The 22,464-nt window shown below is 44.2% G+C and overlaps 1 protein-coding gene across 1 annotated transcript in view; it reads right to left on the bottom strand.

The window, feature by feature from the left end:
- Positions 1-22,464, bottom strand: part of LOC120989840 (alcohol dehydrogenase 1-like) — a 120,749-nt gene that overhangs the window by 75,678 nt on the left and 22,607 nt on the right. The window contains exon 4 of the mRNA XM_040418196.1: positions 20,202-20,289. Within this exon, the coding sequence (XP_040274130.1) occupies positions 20,202-20,289 (88 nt within the window). The remainder of the gene's footprint in view (positions 1-20,201; positions 20,290-22,464) is intronic.

Genomic DNA, 22,464 nt, shown 5'->3' with positions numbered 1-22,464 from the left:
GGTCCCTGGGCCTAAATATGTTACAGTGGCCTGTTCCAGTGGTGGGTGACATAAAGCCTGATTCTCTGCTATGACATGAAGACTGATTCTGTGCTGACATAAGGCCAGATTCTCTGTTACGGGACCTCTCTCCTCTGCCTGGGTGCCTGGGCCTAAATATGTGAAAGTGGCCTGTTCCAGTGGTGGGTGACGTGAAGCCAGATTCTCTGCTATGACATGAAGACAGATTCTGTGCTGACATAAGGCCAGATTCTCTGTTACGGGACCTCTCTCCTCTGTCTGGGTGCTGGGGCCTAAATATGTGACAGTGGCCTGTTCCAGTGGTGGGTGACGTGAAGCCTGATTCTCTGCTATGACATGAAGACAGATTCTGTGCTGACATAAGGCCATATTCTCTGTTATGGGACCTCTCTCCTCTGCCTGGGTGCCTGGGCCTAAATATGTGACAGTGGCCTTTTCCAGTGGTGGGTGACGTGAAGCCTGATTCTCTGCTATGACATGAAGACTGATTCTGCGCTGACATAAGGCCAGATTCTCTGTTACGGGACCTCTCTCCTCTGTCTGGGTGCCGGGGCCTAAATATGTGACAGTGGCCTGTTCCAGTGGTGGGTGACATAAAGCCTGATTCTCTGCTATGACATGAAGACTGATTCTGTGCTGACATAAGGCCAGATTCTCTGTTACGGGACCTCTCTCCTCTGCCTGGGTGCCTGGGCCTAAATATGTGACAGTGGCCTGTTCCAGTGGTGGGTGACGTGAAGCCTGATTCTCTGCTATGACATGAAGACAGATTCTGTGCTGACATAAGGCCAGATTCTCTGTTACGGGACCTCTCTCCTCTGCCTGGGTGCCTGGGCCTAAATATGTGACAGTGGCCTGTTCCAGTGGTGGGTGACGTGAAGCCTGATTCTCTGCTATGACATGAAGACTGATTCTGCGCTGACATAAGGCCAGATTCTCTGTTACGGGACCTCTCTCCTCTGTCTGGGTGCCGGGGCCTAAATATGTGACAGTGGCCTGTTCCAGTGGTGGGTGACGTGAAGCCTGATTCTCTGCTATGACATGAAGACAGATTCTGTGCTGACATAAGGCCAGATTCTCTGTTACGGGACCTCTCTCCTCTGCCTGGGTGCCTGGGCCTAAATATGTGACAGTGGCCTGTTCCAGTGGTGGGTGACGTGAAGCCTGATTCTCTGCTATGACATGAAGACTGATTCTGCGCTGACATAAGGCCAGATTCTCTGTTACGGGACCTCTCTCCTCTGTCTGGGTGCCGGGGCCTAAATATGTGACAGTGGCCTGTTCCAGTGGTGGGTGACGTGAAGCCTGATTCTCTGCTATGACATGAAGACAGATTCTGTGCTGACATAAGGCCAGATTCTCTGTTACGGGACCTCTCCCCTCTGCCTGGGTGCCTGGGCCTAAATATGTGACAGTGGCCTGTTCCAGTGGTGGGTGACGTGAAGCCTGATTCTCTGCTATGACATGAAGACTGATTCTGCGCTGACATGAAGCTAGTTTCTCTGCTATGGCATGAAGAGACTGATTCTCTGCTGACATGAAGCCAGATTCTTTGCTATGGCATGAAGAGACTGATTCTCTGCTGACGTGAAGCCAGATTCTCTGCTATGGGACCTCTGTCCAATTGATATTGGTTAATTTTTATTTATTTTTTTTAAATTCATTTCCCTATCCACATTTGTTTGCAGTGGATTTACCTACATGTTGCTGCCTTTTGCAGCCCTCTAGCTCTTTCCTGGGCTGTTTTACAGCCTTTTTAGTGCCGAAAAGTTCGGGTCCCCATTGACTTCAATGGGGTTCGGGTTCGGGACGAAGTTCGGGTCGGGTTCGGATCCCGAACCTGAACATTTCCGGGATGTTCGGCCGAACTTCTCAAACCCGAACATCCAGGTGTTCGCTCAACTCTATTCATAATGCAAACGGATCCGTTCTGAACGGATACAATCATTTGCATTATAGGTGCGGATCCATCTGTGCAGACACCAGACGGATCCGCACCTAACGCAGGTGTGAAAGTAGCCTTAGTTATCTGCCTATTTTTCTTAAATCTTAATTTTCTGTTATCTTGGATGACATTTTGGAGCTTTGAAACCAATTACTCAACTTACAATGGTTTCAACATACAATGGTTGTCCTGAAACCAATTAATATTGTAACTTGAGGAACCACTGTATTTTTGTAGGATGTCTTTTATTGTACTTTATTTGAATACTGTGCTTTTGCTCGACACTGTTTTAAGTACTGTGATTTTATTGTAATGTATACATCTAATAAAGGGTTAATCTTAAATCTGTCATTTAACTTGTCAATCATCACGCCTAGCTTAGCATCACCTTAGGCATGTCATTTCCTGTTTGATTTCTTTGGCCAACCATTCTGTCCATCACAGAAAAAATGTCAGCATGTCATTTGATTTGTTAATCAGTATGCCTGTCTTGGCTTCAATCTCAGTATGTCATTTCCTGTTAGTGCATATTTATTGTGGAAGTTTTTGTTCTGTTTTATGTGCTTGAGAAAGAGCGGCATCCTCCCGAAACATGTTGCATTGTTAATAGTTTCTTTCCTAATGAACTTAGCTTTTATTGTTTCATTGCTTTTTCCATTTTTGATAATCTTTCAGGGTACTGTAATCCATCCATTCCAGTTATTACTTTAGTTGCCCTCCTCTGAACCCTGTAGAACACTCCCTGTCAGTATAGAGTCCTTAAATATCAGAAATAAGGGTCTGGCTATGACATTACTTAATTGTCTTAGGATACTGGGGGTGTATGCCATCCGGTCCTGGCGATTTGTCTATTAAAACCTTTTTAAGACGCCGCTGTACTTCTTCCTGGGTCAGACAGGGCACTTTTAATGGGGAATTTACTTTAACATTCTGCACTTCATCTGACAGTTTATTTTCCCCAGTGAATACAGTGTAGAAAGAAATATTTAACAGCTTTGCTTTCTCCTCATCGCTCTCTGCAACTCCCTCCTCATTACTCTGTAAAGGGCCAACACCTTCAGATTTATACTTTTTACCATTTATATAATTGTAGAACATTTTAGGGTTAGTTTTGCTCTCTTTAGTAGAGTTGAGCGAACACCTAGATGTTCGGGTTCGAGAAGTTCGGCCGAACTTCCCGGAAATGTTCGGGTTCGAGGTCCGAACTCGACCCGAACTTCGCTCCGAACCCCATTGAAGTCAATGGGGACCCGAACTTTTCAGCACTAAAAAGGCTGTAAAATAGCCCAGGAAAGGGCTAGAGGGCTGCAAAAGGCAGCAAAATGTAGGTAAATCCCCTGCAAACAAATGTGGATAGGGAAATGAATAAAAATAAAAATAAAATAAATTAAAATTAACCAATATCAATTGGAGAGAGGTCTCATGGCAGAGAATCAGGCTTCATGTCATAGCAGAGAATCAGGCTTCACGTCACCCACCACTGGAACAGGCCATTGTCAGATATTTAGGCCCCGGCACCCAGACAGAGAAAAGAGGTCCCATAGCAGAGAATCAGGCTTCATGTCATAGCAGAGAATCAGGCTTCAAGTCATAGCAGAGAATCAGGCTTCATGTCATAGCAGAGAATCAGGCTTCACGTCACCCACCACTGGAACAGGCCATTGTCAGATATTTAGGCCCCGGCACCCAGACAGAGGAGAGAGGTCCCATAGCAGAGAATCAGGCTTCATGTCACCCACCACTGGAACAGGCCATTGTCAGATATTTATGCCCCGGGACCCAGACAGAGGAGAGAGGTTCCATAGCAGAGAATCAGGCTTCATGGCATAGCAGAGAATCAGGCTTCACGTCACCCACCACTGGAACAGGCCACTGTAAGATATTTTTAGGCCCCGGCACCCAGACAGAGGAGAGAGGTCCCATAGCAGAGAATCAGGCTTCATGTCATAGCAGAGAATCAGGCTTCAAGTCATACCAGAGAATCAGGCTTCATGTCATAGCAGAGAATAAGGCTTCACGTCACCCACCACTGGAACAGGCCATTGTCAGATATTTAGGCCCCGGCACCCAGACAGAGGAGAGAGGTCCCATAGCAGAGAATCAGGCTTCATGTCATAGCAGAGAATCAGGCTTCATGTCACCCAACACTGGAACAGGCCATTGTCAGATATTTTTAGGCCCTGGCACCCAGACAGAGGAGAGAGGTCCCATAGCAGAGAATCAGGCTTCATGTCATAGCAGAGAATCATGCTTTATGTCACCCAACACTGGAACTGGCCACTGTCAGATATTTTTAGGCCCCGGCACCCAGACAGAGGAGAGAGGTCTCATAGCAGAGATTCAGGCTTCATGTCATAGCAGAGAATCATGCTTCATGTCACCCAACACTGGAACAGGCCACTGTCAGATATTTTTAGGCCCCGGCACCCAGACAGAGGAGAGGTTCATTCAACTTTGGGTTGCCCCGCAATATAATGGTAAAATGAAAATAAAAAAAGGATTGAATGAGGAAGTGCCCTGGAGTACAATAATATATGGTTAAGGGGAGGTAGTTATACATGTCTAATCTGCACAAGGGATGGACAGGTCCTGTGGGATCCATGCTTGGTTCATTTTTATGAACGTCAGCTTGTCCACATTGGCTGTAGACAGGCGGCTGCGTTTGTCTGTAATGACGCCCCCCGCCGTGCTGAATACACGTTCAGACAAAACGCTGGCCGCCGGGCAGGCCAGCACCTCCAAGGCATAAAAGGCTAGCTCTGGCCAAGTGGACAATTTGGAGGGGTGTGCACACGTACTGTTCCACCATGTTAGTGAAATGTTGCCTCCTGCTAACACGTTCCGTATCAGGAGGTGGTGCAGTTAGCTGTGGCGTGGTGACAAAACTTTTCCACATCTCTGTCATGCTAACCCTGCCCTCAGAGGAGCTGGCCATGACACAGCTGCGTTGGCGACCTCTTGCTCCTCCTCTGCCTTCGCCTTGGGCTTCCACTTGTTCCCCTGTGACATTTGGGAATGCTCTCAGTAGCGCGTCTACCAACGTGCGCTTGTACTCGCGCATCTTCCTATCACGCTCCAGTGCAGGAAGTAAGGTGGGCACATTTGTACCGGGGATCCAGTAGGGTGGCAACCCAGTAGTCCGCACACGTTAAAATGTGGGCAACTCTGCTGTCGTTGCGCATTCACTGCAGCATGTAGTCGCATGAGGCTCACCGGCAGCAACCACTCGTCGGTCTGTTGTTCTATACCCCGCCACAACTCCTGTGCGGTGTGGGGCCTGTCCCCCAAACATATGAGTTTCAGAATGGCCTGCTGACGTTTACCCCGGGCTGTGCTGAAGTTGGTGGTGAAGGTGTGTGGCTGACTGGATGAGCAGGTGGAAGAAGAGGAGGAGAAAGCCGAGTAGGAGGAGGAGGCAACAGGAGGCAAAGAATGTGTCCCTGCGATCCTTGGCGGTGGAAGGATGTGCGCCAAACAGCTCTTCGCCTGGGGCCCAGCCGCCACTACATTTACCCAGTGTGCAGTTAGGGAGATATAGCGTCCCTGGCCGTGCTTACTGGTCCACGTATCTGTGGTTAGGTGGACCATGCCATAGATGGCGTTGCGCAGTGCACACTTGATTTTATCAGATACTTGGTTGTGCAGGGAAGGCACGGCTCTCTTGGAGAAGTAGTGGCGGCTGGGAACAACATACTGTGGGACAGCAAGCGAAATGAGCTGTTTGAAGCTGTCTGTGTCCACCAGCCTGAATGACAGCATTTTATAGGCCAGTAGTTTAGAAATGCTGGCATTCAGGGCCAGGGATCGAGGGTGGCTAGGTGGGAATTTACGCTTTCTCTCAAATGTTTGTGAGATGGAGAGCCGAACGCTGCCGTGTGACATGGTTGAGATGCTTGGTGACGGAGGTGGTGGTGTTGCTGGTACATCCTCTGTTTGCTGGGCGGCAGGTGCCAACGTTCCTCCAGAGGCGGAGGAAGAGGCCGAGGCGGCGGCAGCAGCAGAAGAGGTAGCAGGGGGAGCCTGAGTGAGTTCCTTGTTTTTAAGGTGCTTTGCATGCAGGTGCCTGGTCATGCAGGTTGTGCTAAGGTTCAGAACGTTAATGCCTCGCTTCAGGCTCTGATGGCACAGCGTGCAAACCACTCGGGTCTTCTCGTCAGCACATTGCTTGAAGAACTGCCACGTCAGGGAACTCCTTGAAGCTGCCTTTGGGGTGCTCGGTCCCAGATGGCAGTGGCCAGTAGCAGACGGACTCTCTTGGCGGCGGGTGTTCTGCTTTTGCCCACTGCTCCCTCTTTTGCTACGCTGTTGGCTCGGCCTCACCACTGCCTCTTCCTCCGAATTCTGAAAGTCAGTGGCACGACCTTCATTCCATGTGGGGTCTAGGACCTCATCGTCCCCTGCATCGTCTTCCACCCAGTCTTCCTCCCTGAGCTCCTGTTCAGTCTGCACACTGCAGAAAGACGCAGCAGTTGGCACCTGTGTTTCGTCATCATCAGAGACGTGCTGAGGTGGTATTCCCATGTCCTCATCAGGAAACATAAGTGGTTGTGCGTTAGTGCATTCTATCTCTTCCACCCCTGGGGAAGGACTAGGTGGATGCCCTTGGGAAACCCTGCCAGCAGAGTCTTCAAACAGCATAAGAGACTGCTGCATAACTTGAGGCTCAGACAGTTTCCCTGATATGCATGGGGGTGATGTGACAGACTGATGGGCTTGGTTTTCAGGCGCCATCTGTGCGCTTTCTGCAGAAGACTGGGTGGGAGATAATGTGAACGTGCTGGATCCACTGTCGGCCACCCAATTGACTAATGCCTGTACCTGCTCAGGCCTTACCATCCTTAGAACGGCATTGGGCCCCACCAAATATCGCTGTAAATTCTGTCGGCTACTGGGACCTGAGGTAGTTGGTTTACTAGGATGTGTGGCTGTGGCAGAACGGCCACGTCCTCTCCCAGCACCAGAGGGTCCACTAACACCACCACGACCATGTCCGCGTCTCTTACTAGATGTTTTCCTCATTGTTACCGTTCACCACAATAAAAAAAAAATTATTTGGCCCAATGTATTGAATTCAAATTCAGGCCTTTTTTTACAGGCACCTAACACTATCTGGCTATCTATTTAAGTACCGTATTACACTAATACAGGCACAGCAGTAACCACAGATTTAGCTGAATATAAATTGTAGGCCTAGTATTTAGGTCTTGGATGACAGGTATCCTTTTACGGAGAGAATTAGACTTGAAGATGCACGGTAGCGTGTGAAGTTATTGAGTAAAACCCTATCAGCACTTGAATTTGCACCTTGTATGTAATATACCCTTTTACGGACAGAAATACACTATGTGAGATGCACAATATTGCATGCAAATTTAAAGGCTTATGCTTTCAGCAATTGTATTTTAACAGTTTGTGCAATATACCCTTTTACGGAAAAAAATACAATTGGAGATGCACGCTGAGTGTAATATACCCTTTTACGGACAGATTTAAACTTGGCCTGCAACAGCAGAAACCACTGATTTAGGGTATTGCTATTTTGGGAATTGAATTTCAACCCAGAACAAAAACTATGCTTTGACGGACACTAAAAAACTTGTCCAGCCACAGCTGGAACACCAGATTTAGGGTATTGCTATTTTGGCAATTGAATTTCACCCCAGAAAAAAATATATCCTTTGCCAGACAGCAGACAGTATTACAATTGGCTAGCCACAGCTGAAACACAAGATTTAAGGTATTGCTATTTTGGCAATTGTATTTCACCCCAGAAAAAAATATATAATTTGCCAGACAGCAGACAGTATTACACTTGGGTAGCCACAGCTGGAACACCAGATTTAGGGGATTGCTATTTTTGAAGGGAATTTCACCCCTCAATAAAATATCGAAAATTCTATCCTGAGTTTCAAGGGGTGACAATAAGCACAGCCAAGCCCCTGATGTAGGATATAGCAAAAAAAAAAACACTATTGATGGTTAAATTGACTGGCTGGCGCACCACAAGACACAAAATGGCTGCCGATCACCCCAGAAAAAAGTGACAGAAAAACGCTCTGGGCAGCCTAAAAATAGTGAGCAATTAACTAGCAGAAGTTGAATGATTCACAGCTGTAGATCGATCACTTTATTAAGTGTTTTTGCTGAGTAAATCCCTGCCTAATCTCGTCCTAACAGCAGCTGCATCCTCTCCCTACACTGATCAGAGCAGAGTGACGTGCGGCGCTACGTGACTCCAGCTTAAATAGAGGCTGGGTCACATGCTGCACTGGCCAATCACAGCCATGCCAATAGTAGGCATGGCTGTGATGGCCTCTTGGGGCAAGTAGTATGACGCTTGTTGATTGGCTGCTTTGCAGCCTTTCAAAAAGCGCCAAGAAAGCGCCGAACACCGAACCTGAACTTTTACGTAAATGTTCGGGTCCGTGTCACGGACACCCCAAAATTCAGTACGAACCTGAACTATACAGTTCGGGTTCGCTCATCACTACGTATAACATTTTGGCGCGCAGGCCTTCAGATACTATGCCGCAGTATAAGAGGAGGAGGAATAGGTAGTAGGAAGACAGAAGCATCTGGAGACCATGTGTTTAGACCACACTGAAGTGAATGAGTAAGGCATCAAGGTTATAATTTGTTGTTATTGCCTTTGTGCCCTTACCAGTTCAGTGTAATCGGGGGACACACCGCCTCGGTGATCGATTACTGGCAAATTTCTTGACTAGGAGTAGGAGTAGGAGAAGGAGTATCAGGATCAGTAGACAATGGGAAGGAAACACAGCTCCCTTCTGCTGATGTGGTGGAGCCTTGACTGCTGGAAAATGGGTTTGGGCCACTGGGAGATGCAGCGGTTGCTGCATCAGACTGTACCACTACATTAGTGCCACGGTTTTCCCAGGCCACTTGATGGTGATGCTCCAAGTATTGGCAAAGGCTGCAGTGCCAACATTGGCACCCTGGCCATGCTTCACCTTCTGTCCACAGATCCTACATATGGCCACACTGAAGTCCAAGGCAACTTGATGAAAAATTCGCTCACCAGTGACTATGGCATTTTACCTCCACAACTCACTGCTGACTGCCTGCCACTGCCTCTATGAAGCCATACACTGCTAGTTGCGTAGTGTCCCACTTATGTGTGTAAGGGCTACTCCAAATTGCTATATGCCCTTTCATGTCATTTTGCATAAATCCCTGTAATTTCCTTTTTAAATGCTGCTAAATTCCTATCACAGGCTGGTAGAATGCATTCCACACTTCCAACACTAGAGGTCACTATAACATATATATATATATATAGGTCAGCTACAGGAAGTTAGGGGAGAAGTTGAGGGAGGAGAGGACTTGTCTCTGTTCTCCTGGGCCTTGCCCCAGGAGTTAATCTACTTGAACTTGTGGAGATTAGAGCAATCCCAGCTTATGGACTCCACAGCACCAAGTTACCGGGAGAAGCCTAAAAGCACCTGGACACAGCCTGACAACTAAGTACAAAGTTGTGAGTTATCATTTCTTTAAGGACTATAGTTCAGACAACCTTTTCAAAGAATGGAGCAGAGAGTTTGCCTGCCATGAGGGAGACCGCCCTTGGGTTGTATATTATTAGTACCAGAGTCCATAGTATTGCAAGACTAAAAATCCTGAGCAAGATCAGAAACCAAGTAGAGTATTCTTACCACTCCTGGATAAGTTGAGCTGGAGCCTACATACTACACCTCACAGAGCCTGCTAATTGGAATTTGCAGCTTTGCCATCTTTGTCAACTTCATGTAATACAAAGTACTGCTATCAATTGCTATTTACTGCAAGACTACAACTGACAAGTAAAGTTCCTGTTTGGTTCAACTACTACTGGTTCAACTACTGCCTCTCTCATCATTCTATTTAATCTTTTCATTGCACCTCAATGTGCTGGCATCACGAACACAGGGCCCAGCCGCCAAAGCACCTTAAGCCTATACATTGCCATCAAGGGCACCTCGACCAACATCTGGCTGGTGTTCCCTGCAATAGAGAGTGCCCCAAAGGATTTAGTGCTGTCTTCCCATCCACTGCACGCCAGCCCCAGGGGATAGGTGGACTGTGAGTACTACTACCCCCACTCGGCACATCAACAGTACACGCTCACTCACACTATACCCCTATGGTGTCCGGGCTCTGCAGTTGTTTTTCGAACAGGTAGGATCCTAAGTAGCAGACAGTTTACCCCAGTCACCATTGACTTAGGTCGGGTTCACATCGGCATTATAGAATTACATTATAGGTTCCGTTATAACAGAGTTATAACGGACTATAACGGAATTCTACGATGAAAACAAAATGGAAACATAATGGAAAAAAATAGTACTGTCGACTGGACTATTTTTTCCGTCATGTATAACGGAAAGAAACGGAACCTATATGTGCCTCCAGAGACATATATTAGGATGTAGCAAAACGGAATGCCTCTTAAAGACTTACGTTTTGCATTCCATCCTAGAATTCCGTTATATTCTGTTATAACGGAACCTATAACAAAATTCTATAACACCTATGTGAACCCAGCCTTACATTGTTATGTTTTACCTTTATATTATTAAAAACAAATCCAAAATTTACTGAAAATTTACAGAAAAAAAACTACCTATGCAGTTGTGCATCTATGTTCAGGAGAGCACACCCTGCACATGTAGTATGTTGCTCCTAGTTACCTCTGTGTGCATCAGCAACCACTGAGAGGAGGGGCACCCACACCTATATGTACCACCTTAATCAAGGTCCCTGGGGCAAAAGTGCATATGAATGCTACTTCCAGAATAGAAGCGCATTCATACCTCAAGGTGCCACTCCTTCAAGACAAATTTTAAAAAAATCACGGAAAAAAGATACAAAACATCCTGCACGATAGTAAATAATGTGCAGGGTCTGCTGAACATAGTGGTGCTGGGTAGGTGGGCACAGATGTGTTTTGATCAAAATATATTGGCTAAGAGTCTCAGATTTTCTCATTAAAGTGAGGGCTTAGTTCATATGTTATGTTTGCATCTATTGCTATAGTGCATTATTTTCTGTGACTGTATAAATGTAGCCATGCACATCAGCATATTTACTATCATATTGTGCAGGATGTTTTATATTTTTTTCCGTGATTTTTTATCTATTTGTCTTGAAGGAGTGGCACCTTCAGGTGTGAATGCGCTTTTATCTTGGGAGTAGCATTCATGTGCACTTTTGCCCCACCTATCTATTAGGTGACCTTGATTATGGTGGTACATATAGGTGTGTGTGCTCCTCTCATTGGTTGCTGATGCACATAGAGGTAACTAGGAGCAACGCACTATATGTGCAGGGTCTGCTCTCCTGAACATAGATGCCCAACGGCATAGGTAGGTATAGAGTAGGTATAGAGTAGGAACTGCCTGACCTGAGATCCCCATGGCACTGGGTAGGTGGGCATAGATGTGTTTTGATCAAAATATATTGGCTAAGAGTCTCAGATTTTATCATTAGAGTGAGGGCTTAGTCCATATGTTATGTTTGCATCTATTACTATAGTGTATTATGTTCTGTGACTTTATCAATGATGCCAAATTTATATTTTATTCATGTTCTACCATTTTTATATCATAAAATCACTTTTTATTAAAGTGTAACTGCCATTCATTTTATATTTTTGTAATGTATAGAGGCAGTGATTCTGATAATTTTTGTAATATTCTTTAATAACTAAAATCGTACATTTCTATTAGAAAAATAGCTCTAAAGTGGCCAATTTTGAGCCTTAGCAACGCTCCTCTGTCTTCTGTTTATATACTGCCCCTACACATTACAAAAATAAAAGAATGACAGTTACACTTTAAACTTTTTTTTATTTTTTGCATTACCAAATCAAAGACCTATGACTTTTAGATTTTTCTGTCAATGTAGCTGTGTAATAGCTTGTTTTTTTCAGGATGGGCTGTAATTTTTATTGATATAATTGGGGTATATATAACGTTTTGAGCGCTTTCCATTCCATTTTTAGGAGGTGAAGTTGGCAAAAATTGCATTTCTCTCAGTGTTTTTTGTTTTATGGGTTCTCTATGTGGTATATTTGATATGATAATTTTATTGTGTAGGTTGATATGGTTATGGCGACACCAAATTTGTATTTTTTTTTCCATGTTCTACCACCTTTATATCATAAAATCCCTTTTTGTTAAGCATTTTCTTTTGCATCATCAAAATCTAAGACCCATAACTTTATTTTTATTTTTTTGTCAATATAGTTGTATGAGGGCTTATTTTTTGCAGGATGGGCTGTAGTTTTTATTGGTATCATTTTTGGGATGCATATGACTTTTTGATCACTTTTATAACATTTTTTGGGAGGTAAGACAAAAAAACAGCAATTCCGTTTGTATTTTTAGGCTACTTTCACACTAGCGTTCAGAGCGGATCCGTCTGATGTTTCATCAGACGGATCCGCTCCTATAATGCAGACGTTTGCATCCGTTCAGAACGGATCCGTCTGCATTATAACTTAGAAAAATTTCTAAGTGTGAAAGTAGCCTGAGCGATTGAAGATTGAGCCATATGGTGTCATCTTCAAGCGGATCCGTCCCCATTGACTTCCATTATAAGTCTGGACGGATCCGCTCGCCTCCGCACGGCCAGGCGGACACCCGAACGCTGCAAGCAGCGTTCAGGTGTCCGCTCGCTGAGCGGAGCGGAGGCTGAACGCCGCCAGACGGATGCATTCTCAGTGGATCCGCCTCCACTGAGAATGCATTAGGGCTGGACGGCTGCGTTCGGGGCCGCTTGTGAGCCCCTTCAAACGGAGCTCACGAGCGGACACCTGAACGCTAGTGTGAAAGTAGCCTTATTTTGTACAGCGTTAACCACGCGGGATTAGTACCATGATAATTTTATAGATTACGGACACGGCGATACCAATTATGTGCAGTTTATTTTATTTTTTTCATTTTTTTTATCTCTTATAAAAAAGCGGATTTGAGAAAAGTCAATTCATTTTATTTTTAATTTACATTTTTATTTATTTATTTTTTTACATTAATTTTTTTACTTTATTTTTTCTTTTTGCAATTTTTTTTATCAAGTCCCGCTTGTATCTTGAAGACTTTGACTTTGCAATGCTCTTGAATTGTAAAGTATAATGCTATCAGTTTTACACTGATAAATGGCAAAACTGGACACCTTTGGGTGATCTTTTGTTCCTGAGCTTACTTTCACTTTGTAACACAAGTAGCCTTCATTTTAGAAAAAAAATTATTCATTACCACGAAGCACCAGGAAATTCTAATTCATTGATAATCAAATTTTTCCTAAACTTCAGATCGAATTCCACTTCGGATGCTTTGATTCACTTAACACTACTTGTCATCATCGTCATCACTTACTGCTTTTCCTTCTAAGGCAACTCCTTCTCTTCCTACTCTGCTCCATCATCAAGAAACAACTCCATATACCAGGCAATCTGCTCATGTACAAGCTTAATTCTCTTCAGGCCAAGTTCCTGGCAGTGCAGGCGCTGACTTACAACCTAGTGGCTTCTATTACTTTTAGGGAGCTGATTGAGCGCGTTCAACCTTGCTGGAAGGTACCTAGCCAGCATTATTTTTCAAAAAGGCCATCCCTATCTTGTACTGTCATGTGGCAGAGAACATAAGCATCTCTTTGCAATTGTTACTGTACGGCAAAGAGCACTCCACGGTGGACTCCTGGAGTAGCTGTTATGGGCAGGGACAGTACATGTCTTTTAAGGCCCAATGGGTCAATGTTTTTCACAACAGTGGTGAATCAGCACCCCAGCAACAAGTTTGAGTCAATTTGGTTCCCACACCAGGGAATTATCTGCCTCCCACATGTCCCCTTCCATGTACATCCTCCTGTCCCCAAGTGAAGCAGAGCAGAGTGTTGCTACCTCTCCCCCTTTCTCCTATCATATGTGTAAAGTAAAGTGTTGCCATGCCATGTTAGAGCTCATCGACCTATGCAAGAGTAGCCACAGAGCCGATCACTTGCTAAAGAGCATCAAGCAGCAAACATCAAACCAGCTGTCTCACCTGGGCAAAGTGGTCAGTGACAATGGCAGGAAGATTGTGGCCATGCTGCTTTTGCGGAAAATAACATATACTCTCTGCATGGTGCACGTGATCAATTTAGCCATGTAATGCTTTTAGAAAAAGTACACTGGCTTGCAGAGGGCACTGACCATTTCCAGGAAACTGTCCTCACATTTCAGCCATTCTTATGTGGCAAGGAACAAACTCCTGGACTTGCAGCATCAGAACGGTCTATCATTGCACCTTTTGATTCCCGACATTTGCTCGCTGAAATATCACCTTGGTTATGCTAGACCATCTGTATGAGCAGGGTATAGTGGTGAACGATTTTCAGATGCCCAATACCGCCTCTGGAATGAGCATGTGTTCTTTCAAAGTCAAGCAGTGTCAGATCATCAGAAATGTTTGTCTCATGATGAATCCCTTTGAAGAGCCCGCAAAATTTATCAGTAGGGACAACTGTCATCTGTGCGATGTCATCCCTCTGATATTTATTTTAGAACAGACACTCACACTTGTGCAACAGTGGACAATGGCAGAAGAAAAACAGCTAATGCATCTTGCTGCCTGCCCTATAGCTGTTAGCGACCCACAAGGAGAAAGTCCCATGAAGGATGAGAAGGATGAGGAATTGCCACTGGAGAAGTCGAAGGTGGAGGAGCAAGAGAATGATAATGGCACTGGCTACGACACCCTATAATCAGAGTGGGGGACAGAGCAAAAAAGCAAAGACTCCTCAGGCATGCTGACCAGAATATTGAGCTGTATGCTCACTTGCTTATGCAGTTAAAGACGTATCATTGATATTAAGCAGTCTTATGATTACTGGACAGCCATGTTTGTAGACCCTTGCTATCAAAACAAAATGGGGAATGTTTTCCTCCCACAGAAATGAAGAAAAAATATGTTATTACCAGAAAACACTGTGTATGCAGCTTGCCATAGTTTTCAGCGTGCAAACCCTTGCCGCCAGCATGTCTGAAAGGGCCCCTCTATGCCCCCTGCCCCTCATCCAACTTCTGCCACCAGAAGCACCAGAAGCAGTCTCCTCAACACGATGGCGCAGTTTTTTCACATGCCGTGCCAGGTTGTAGCAAATCAGCAAGCCGAGACCTCCTGCCTCAATGCCCAGGTTCAAACCTGCTTAGACTCCTGTCTCTGGTGCATACACTCTTCCTTTACCCCATGGATTTCTGGGCAGGCAGATTAGAACAGTGGCCCGAACTGGCACAGTATGCGATCTGTCATCTCTCTTGCCTGGTCTCCACTCTCATCTCGGAGAAGATTTTCAGCCCCACAGGGGGTGTGGTGACACCCCCCCAAAGTTGTCTTCCACCAGTATCCAAAACATCACTTTTGTCAAAATAAACCAAGCCTAGATTCAGGAGGATTTTCACACTCTTCCGCCTGAGGGTTTTGAATAGATCTGGCCTTGCTGATGGTGCCCCATCTTGCCAATGTTGCTGTCTGCCTGCATTCCTGCCTACCATCATGTTTCCTGTCTACCATCATGTTCCATACTGCTTCTGCTGCCACCATCATGCCACTGTCACCATCATGCCACTACTCATATATACTATATATGGCTGCTGCTGCTACCATCGCCACAGCTGGTACTCTTTGCTGCTAATCCCCTACTGCCACCCATATTAATGCTACACACCCACCACTACTACTGCTACCACTAGTACTACTACTACTACCCATAGACTGCCGATCTACTGTCTTGTATGCTTCATGCTATGCTGCTTCTGCTGCTGCTACTATTGCAGCTACATGATTTTTATTACCCTACCCTTTCCATATCCATACTGTACTGCTCCTACTCCCAATTAAAAGGGAAAATTTTTCTAGGCTCGTTCCAAATGAGCCACTTTTTCTTCTGACAATTGAAGGGGTTGTCTGGGTTCAGAGCTAAACATGGACATATCCTCTTCACCCAGGCATCCCCTCTGAATTTATTAGTACACATTAAATCATCAAAAAATTAATCACAACAGCGGCAGACATATACAGCAAATAAGAAGATACACTGGGCATGTAGTAATAAAAGCATCATATCTCACATGGACTTAGTACATCATAATGTGGCGCCTTATCCTATTAACTAACACACACAATTCATGTAAGTAAAGTGCTTAGTGCAATGCCAAAATAAGTATAGCTATAGCTGTATATGTATGCCGCTGTTGTGATAAATTTTAGGATGATTTAATATGTACTAATAAAGTTTTTTGATTATTCTAGAATTGGTAATTCGGTGTGTTTGTATTTGGCATATTATTGGTGTATGCTATTTGTTTGAAACCACGCATGGGTTTATATAGCAGGAGCCAGCTAATACAGTTTTTGGGGGATCATAACCCAAAGGATTACTCATCTACCTGTTAACTGACTTTTGCTCTGTTTAACTCTGTTTGTACCACATCATCGGTATTTGCACGCCTGACCATTGTATATATTCTGTGTTTATACAGTGTTATGTCTAGTTGTCACGAGTAATGGTTTAGGGGATAACACCAGATAACACACAGAAGAAATATACCGGAGTCTAGGCCTCAAAACTAAGGGAGAGGGATGGTGACCTACTCGGAATCCCTAGACCTCTCCCTGACTCCTGCCAGTATGAGTATACTCTGAAGGTGAAATACTCATACACCGGAACCTTAGCCCTGGAGACCCTGGAAGGCCCTAGAAGTGGTGGCAGGGAATAAGACTATTGGTTCCTCCCCAGATGAAGGAACCAGCGTCTCCCTGAGGCCTAGACAACAACACACACAAGCGAACAACAAAATGCAAAACAAAATGTACTTAGCTTAAAGAAGAATGGAGGAGCAGGAGATCCAAAGGAACAACACACCATCTCAACCAACTCCAGCAGGAAATATCAACTGCATGGTAAGCAGTGTTAATTAGAACTAAATAGAGCCTCAGTAATGACCACAAGCTGCACCTGACAAGAGGTGTGGTCATTACCAAACAACAATACTGCAAGATGAAAACAGAGAGACTGTCAGATACCCTTACGTGCCACCAGTCTCTCAGATTTTCTCACCTCTGTCATGGGAGGGACCGTGACACTAGTGCGCCCCTAAGGCAATTAAATATATAATTTAATCTTGCGCTGTTCTTGTATCTCGATCCACGAATCTCCACGTCCATGATTCGGCATAGTTATAAGCTACCCAGGCTGGTTCCTGACCCAATATAATCCTGTTACTGACCAGCTTATATCTAATGAAGAACTGGTGGTAGTCTACACGGCTGGCAGGGCGCTGTTTCACTGGGGCAGTAAAAAGTAGTGTTGAGAATTACGAATATTTATTGCAGATATTGCAACTTCGAGAATTCGCTAATATTTTGACTATAGTGCTATATTTTTTTTTTTGAAAATTCATCTTTTTTACTCAAACAAATCGGCAATGTAATGATTGCATAATATCAACACAGGCGTGGGTCAAAAAGGAATATATAGCACTATATTCGATATAGTGCTATATATTCGTTTATTAGAATATTCAACATTTTTTTTTTATCTGAAGTTATGATTCCTCCCTGCTTAAGGCTACTTTCACACTAGCGTTGTTTGAATCCGGCGTTCAATTCCGTCAACGGAACTGCCCGCCGGATCCGGAGAAATGTGTGAAAACTTATTACATTTGAATCCTGATCAGGATTTTGATCACAATGAAAAAATGCATTGGAAAAAACGGATCCGCCATTTATGGACTTTAACTTTTCTTCACATTTTTCCGGTTTAACATGCAAAAGCCGGATCCGTTTTGACGGAACACACAGCGCCGGATCCGGCGTTAATGCAAGTCAATGGGAAAAAGGCCGGATCTGGCGTTCAGTCAAAGTGTTCCGGATTTTTGGCCGGAGGTAAAAATACAACATGCTACGGTTTTCTGAAAAGCCTGATCAGTCAAAAAGACTGAACTGAAGACATCCTGAATGGATTTCTCTCCATTCAGAATGCATTAGGATAAAACTGATCAGTTCTTTTCTGGATTTGAGCCCCTAGGACGGAACTCAGCGCCGGAAAAGAAAGACGCTAGTGTGAAAGTAGCCTAAGTTGCTTGTCAAGCAACTTAAGCAGGGAGAAATCATGACTTCAGATGGAAAAAAAATGACGAATATTCTAAAAAAAAAATATATAGCACTATATTCAATATAGTGCTATATATTAGTTTTTTTTATATATTCGTCATTTGTTTCCATCTGAAGTCATGATTCCTCCATGATTCCTCCCTGCTTAAGTTGCTTGACAAGCAACTTAAGCAGGGAGGAATCATAACTTCAGATGAAAAAAAAAAGATGAATATTCTAAAAATACATATATAGCACTACCGTATTTTTCGCCCTATAAGACGTACCGGCCCATAAGACGCACCTAGATTTTGGAGGAAGAAAATAAGAAAAAATTATTTTTTACCAAAAGGTGTGCTTTTGGTGGGTTTTTAACTAATGGTGGTCTGTGCATGACACTACTATGGGGGATCTGTGGATGGCACTGTTATGAGGGGGGATATGAGGGGGGCACTGTTATGGGGGGTGATCTGAGGGGGGCACTGTTATGGGGGGATCTGTGGATGGCACTGTTATGGGGGGGTGATCTGTGGATGGCACTGTTATGGGGGGAGATCTGTGGATGGCACTGTTATGGGGGGTTGATCTGTGGATGGTACGGTTATGGGGGTGATCTGTGGATGGTACTGTTATGGGAGGTGATCTGTGGATCGCACTGTTATGGGGAGGTCATCTGTGGATGGCACTGTTATGGCGGGGGTGATCTGTGGATGGCACTGTTATGGAGGGGGATCTGTGGATGACACTGTTATGGGGGGTTGATCTGTGGATGGCACTGCTATATATGTGTCACCCACAGATCCCCCACCCCATAACAGTGCCATCCACATATCCCCCACCCCATAATAGTGGCATCCACAGATGCCCTAATATACCGGAGCTAAACCTGTGGGAGTGGGGAGGGAGGAGGGGCCGGTGGCATGCAAATGAATGAAGTAGGCGGCGCAGGCACGTGACATCACTGAGTTCCGGCCGGCCGCCCTCCCAGCTCTGCCTACTACAGGACATTTAGTAAGTAGTGCAGATGGGGCTGGGGATCGGAACTTCAATTAAAGTTATCATTATAAAAGGTTTAGGCATTAAGGAAGTGAGTGAGCGGCGGGGCCGGAGTACAGTGACCGCACCGGCCCCGCCGCATTTGCATGACACCGACCCCTCCTTCCTCCCCCTCCAGCTGATACATTGCAGTCTGGGGGAAAAAAAGTGTGTCTTATGGGGCGAAAAATACGGTATGTCAAATATAGTGCTATATATTCCTTTTTGACCCACGCCTGTATTGATCGAGTAATATTCACATATTATGCGATCATTACATTGACGATTTTTCGCCGAATATTCTACAAAATATTCGAAAATTATTGCAAATTCGAATATGACCCCTGCCGCTCATCACTAGTGAAAAGGCCCTATCAGCTTGTAAGTGTTGTGAGCGAATGTGGAGTCACGCTGGAAGTAGCGTGGACCACCCTCTCTCCCTCCCTGTTCCTCCCTGTGCCTGTGTGGATGGGAGGTGTCTATGTAAACTGTGCCAAGCTGACCTTACGTACTCCCAGGGAGACTGTAACATCACGTCTTGGTAACCAGTGATGGAACCGTACCACGTGAGCTCAACGTAATTGAGGTCAGGCAGGGCTGTGAGTTGCAGTATTCGTTACATCCAGGTTCAGCTCTGAACCTGGACAACTCCTTTAACACTTGTGCATGACTTCTGGGCAGAAATTCCGACCCCGTCAAGGCATCAAGGAATTCCTACCCCCTTTCTGGACAAGCCACTATTTTTTTGATCCCATAACACCCTGTTTACACACCATCTGCCCTCGACAAGTAACACTTAGTCAGTGTCACCTTAACATTATTTGGTTCTGCTGTCATTGCGTTTAAGAGCTTAAGGAGGAGGTAGGGTAGAGAAAATATGCAAAAATTTGTAAAAAAAAATTAACCAGAAGAGATAAACACTTTTCCTAAAAATTGTGCTAGAGAACTAGAGGGGGTTATCTACCAATTGTCAAGGCAATTAGAGCAATTTTGGTTCAGTTAGAATTGATACGGGTCTGAATCTCAAAAGGTTTGCTCATCTCTTGTTCTAAAGTTAACCAAACACTTACTCGTTTTTGTAGCAAAGATTACTGTCTGGATTTAGACAACATTTGCATTTTCCACACTGAGGAATACCCAATGGGATGACTTTGTCTCCTGTAAGAAAAAGGATATAAAAATGAGTCTATCGTTAATTGACTGCTTAGTGTGCAAAATAATTTTAATTGTACATTCAAGCACATAACCGTTTTTGACATTTAAAGGGGAACTGCTATGTTGAACGAGAACCAGATTGATATACAGTTGAAAGAAAAAATAAGCGAACCCTTTAGAATTACGTGAATTTCTTCATTGATTACTACTAATAAAATATGATGTGATTTAATAACATGTTAAGCCTGCTTTAGTAACAGTCTTCTCCATCCAATGTTTCCTATAGCTGAGAATAAGATTTGCACAACATTATGGAGTATGTTCTGGCACAAAAATTCTTCTTCAGCCCTTGCCACGACATCTTGAACATTTTAAGGTAAGGACTCTAACTTTGACATTCAAAAACACCAATCTTTGTCTTTTTTAGCCAATCTCTAATTGATCTACTTGTTTGCTTTGGGCCATTGTCTTGTTGCCTCACCCAATGTTTTTTTCAGCTTGAGGTCATGGATTGCTGCTACTACATTATCCTGTAAAATGTTTTGATATACATTAGACTCAATTCTCCTGAGGTCAAGCACTGCTGCCCTGACATTCTCCTGTAAAATGTTTAATATGCATTAAAATCAGTTCCCTCAATTAGTCCATGGTGACCAGGACCTGGTGCAGCAAAGCAGCCATAAACTATGATGCCCCCTCCACCATGATTCACCTTTGGGATGAGGTTTTGGTGTCGATGCAGTGTTCTTTTGCCCCCAAACATAGTGCTGTGCATTTGCTCTACAAAGTTCCACTTCAGTTTTCTTCCGTGAACATCCTTCCATTTTTATTCAGCTTTTTTCTAATAGTGGACACATAAACAGAGGCTTTTGCATATTTTTTACTGTTGCCTTTCGGTTCTTTCTTATCTGTTTCAAGATGGCTTTTTGTGTTCTTGGAGTGATATTAACAGAATTCCTGCTGCTAGGGATATTACATATCAACACAACAGTTCCTGAATTTATAGCTATGTCTAACTGTGACTTGATGTACACCCAGGTCTTTTCCAGCATAATACATTTCTAAAACGTCTTCTGAATGTTTTTTCTTCAAGGCATGGTCCACATTAACCAATTTTCCTTTAAAAGAATGGATTTGTCAGGGACCAGTCTTTCTGAGCCTTTATTTCATAGGTAAAAGCACCTGTGAAACTCACACTTCCAGACTCATGTCATTTATTGAAACACCATTTGCCAATTACATGTTAGAGAAGTCATTAACACAGTCCTCTTAAATTTTTCCCCCTGTATTGTGAATGTTTACTAATGTGCCCAATAAAAGACTTGCTTGGTACAAATATTTGTGCGTTGATAGTTTAGCTTTATTGTGTTTGTCTATAATCATGGCTTGGATAACAACTGTACACGCACTACAATCACTATTCATGACAGGTAGAAAGTTGATTTACTCGCTTTTGGTCATTTGACTCCATACATGGTCTCTAGAGATGAGCGAATCGAAGTTGACGAAGTGGAATTCGATCCGAATTTCAGGAAAGATTTGATTTTCACTGAATCCGAATTTCCTCATACTTTGTGGTAACGAATCACAGTTTTGCCTAAAATGGCTGCTGCACATGTTAGGACATGAAGCAAAGAACTCTGGGAACGAGGGATTACCCACAATGCCATGCATGCAGCCAATCAGCAGCCAGCCAGCCCTGTGATGTCACAGCCCTATAAATAGCCTCAGCCATCTTGGATTCTGCCATTTTCCAGTGTATTTAGTGCAGGGAGAGATGTCAGCAGGCACTAGGGACAGTACTAGGAAAGACTTTAAAACTTTTATTTTGCTGAAAAGAAGTTCAGGGAAAGATCATTAGAAGTGTAGGGAAAGGATAGGGAGGAATTATTCCACACTATAAAAGAAGAACAGGGTCCAATAGGGGAGTGTACAGCCTGGGTAATAAGAACAATCCTATTACACCTTGCTGCACTGACTGGGGATCCAAATTGCTATTATACTGCTGCTTTCAGATTTTCAATAGATGATACATCTGTAATTCCAGCAAACCGTTCTTTTTATTGGGGTGCAAGTGCTGTGTGATACAGCCGTTAACAGGGTGTATTACTAGGAAATATTTCTACGTATTATTAGCCCTCGTGCGGTGCGGTTATATGTTCTAAAGCCTTTTTTGGC

This window comes from Bufo bufo, chromosome 2 (assembly GCF_905171765.1).
Source record: "Bufo bufo chromosome 2, aBufBuf1.1, whole genome shotgun sequence".
Lineage (NCBI taxonomy): Eukaryota > Metazoa > Chordata > Amphibia > Anura > Bufonidae > Bufo > Bufo bufo.
This window is presented reverse-complemented; position numbering and strand designations above follow the sequence as displayed.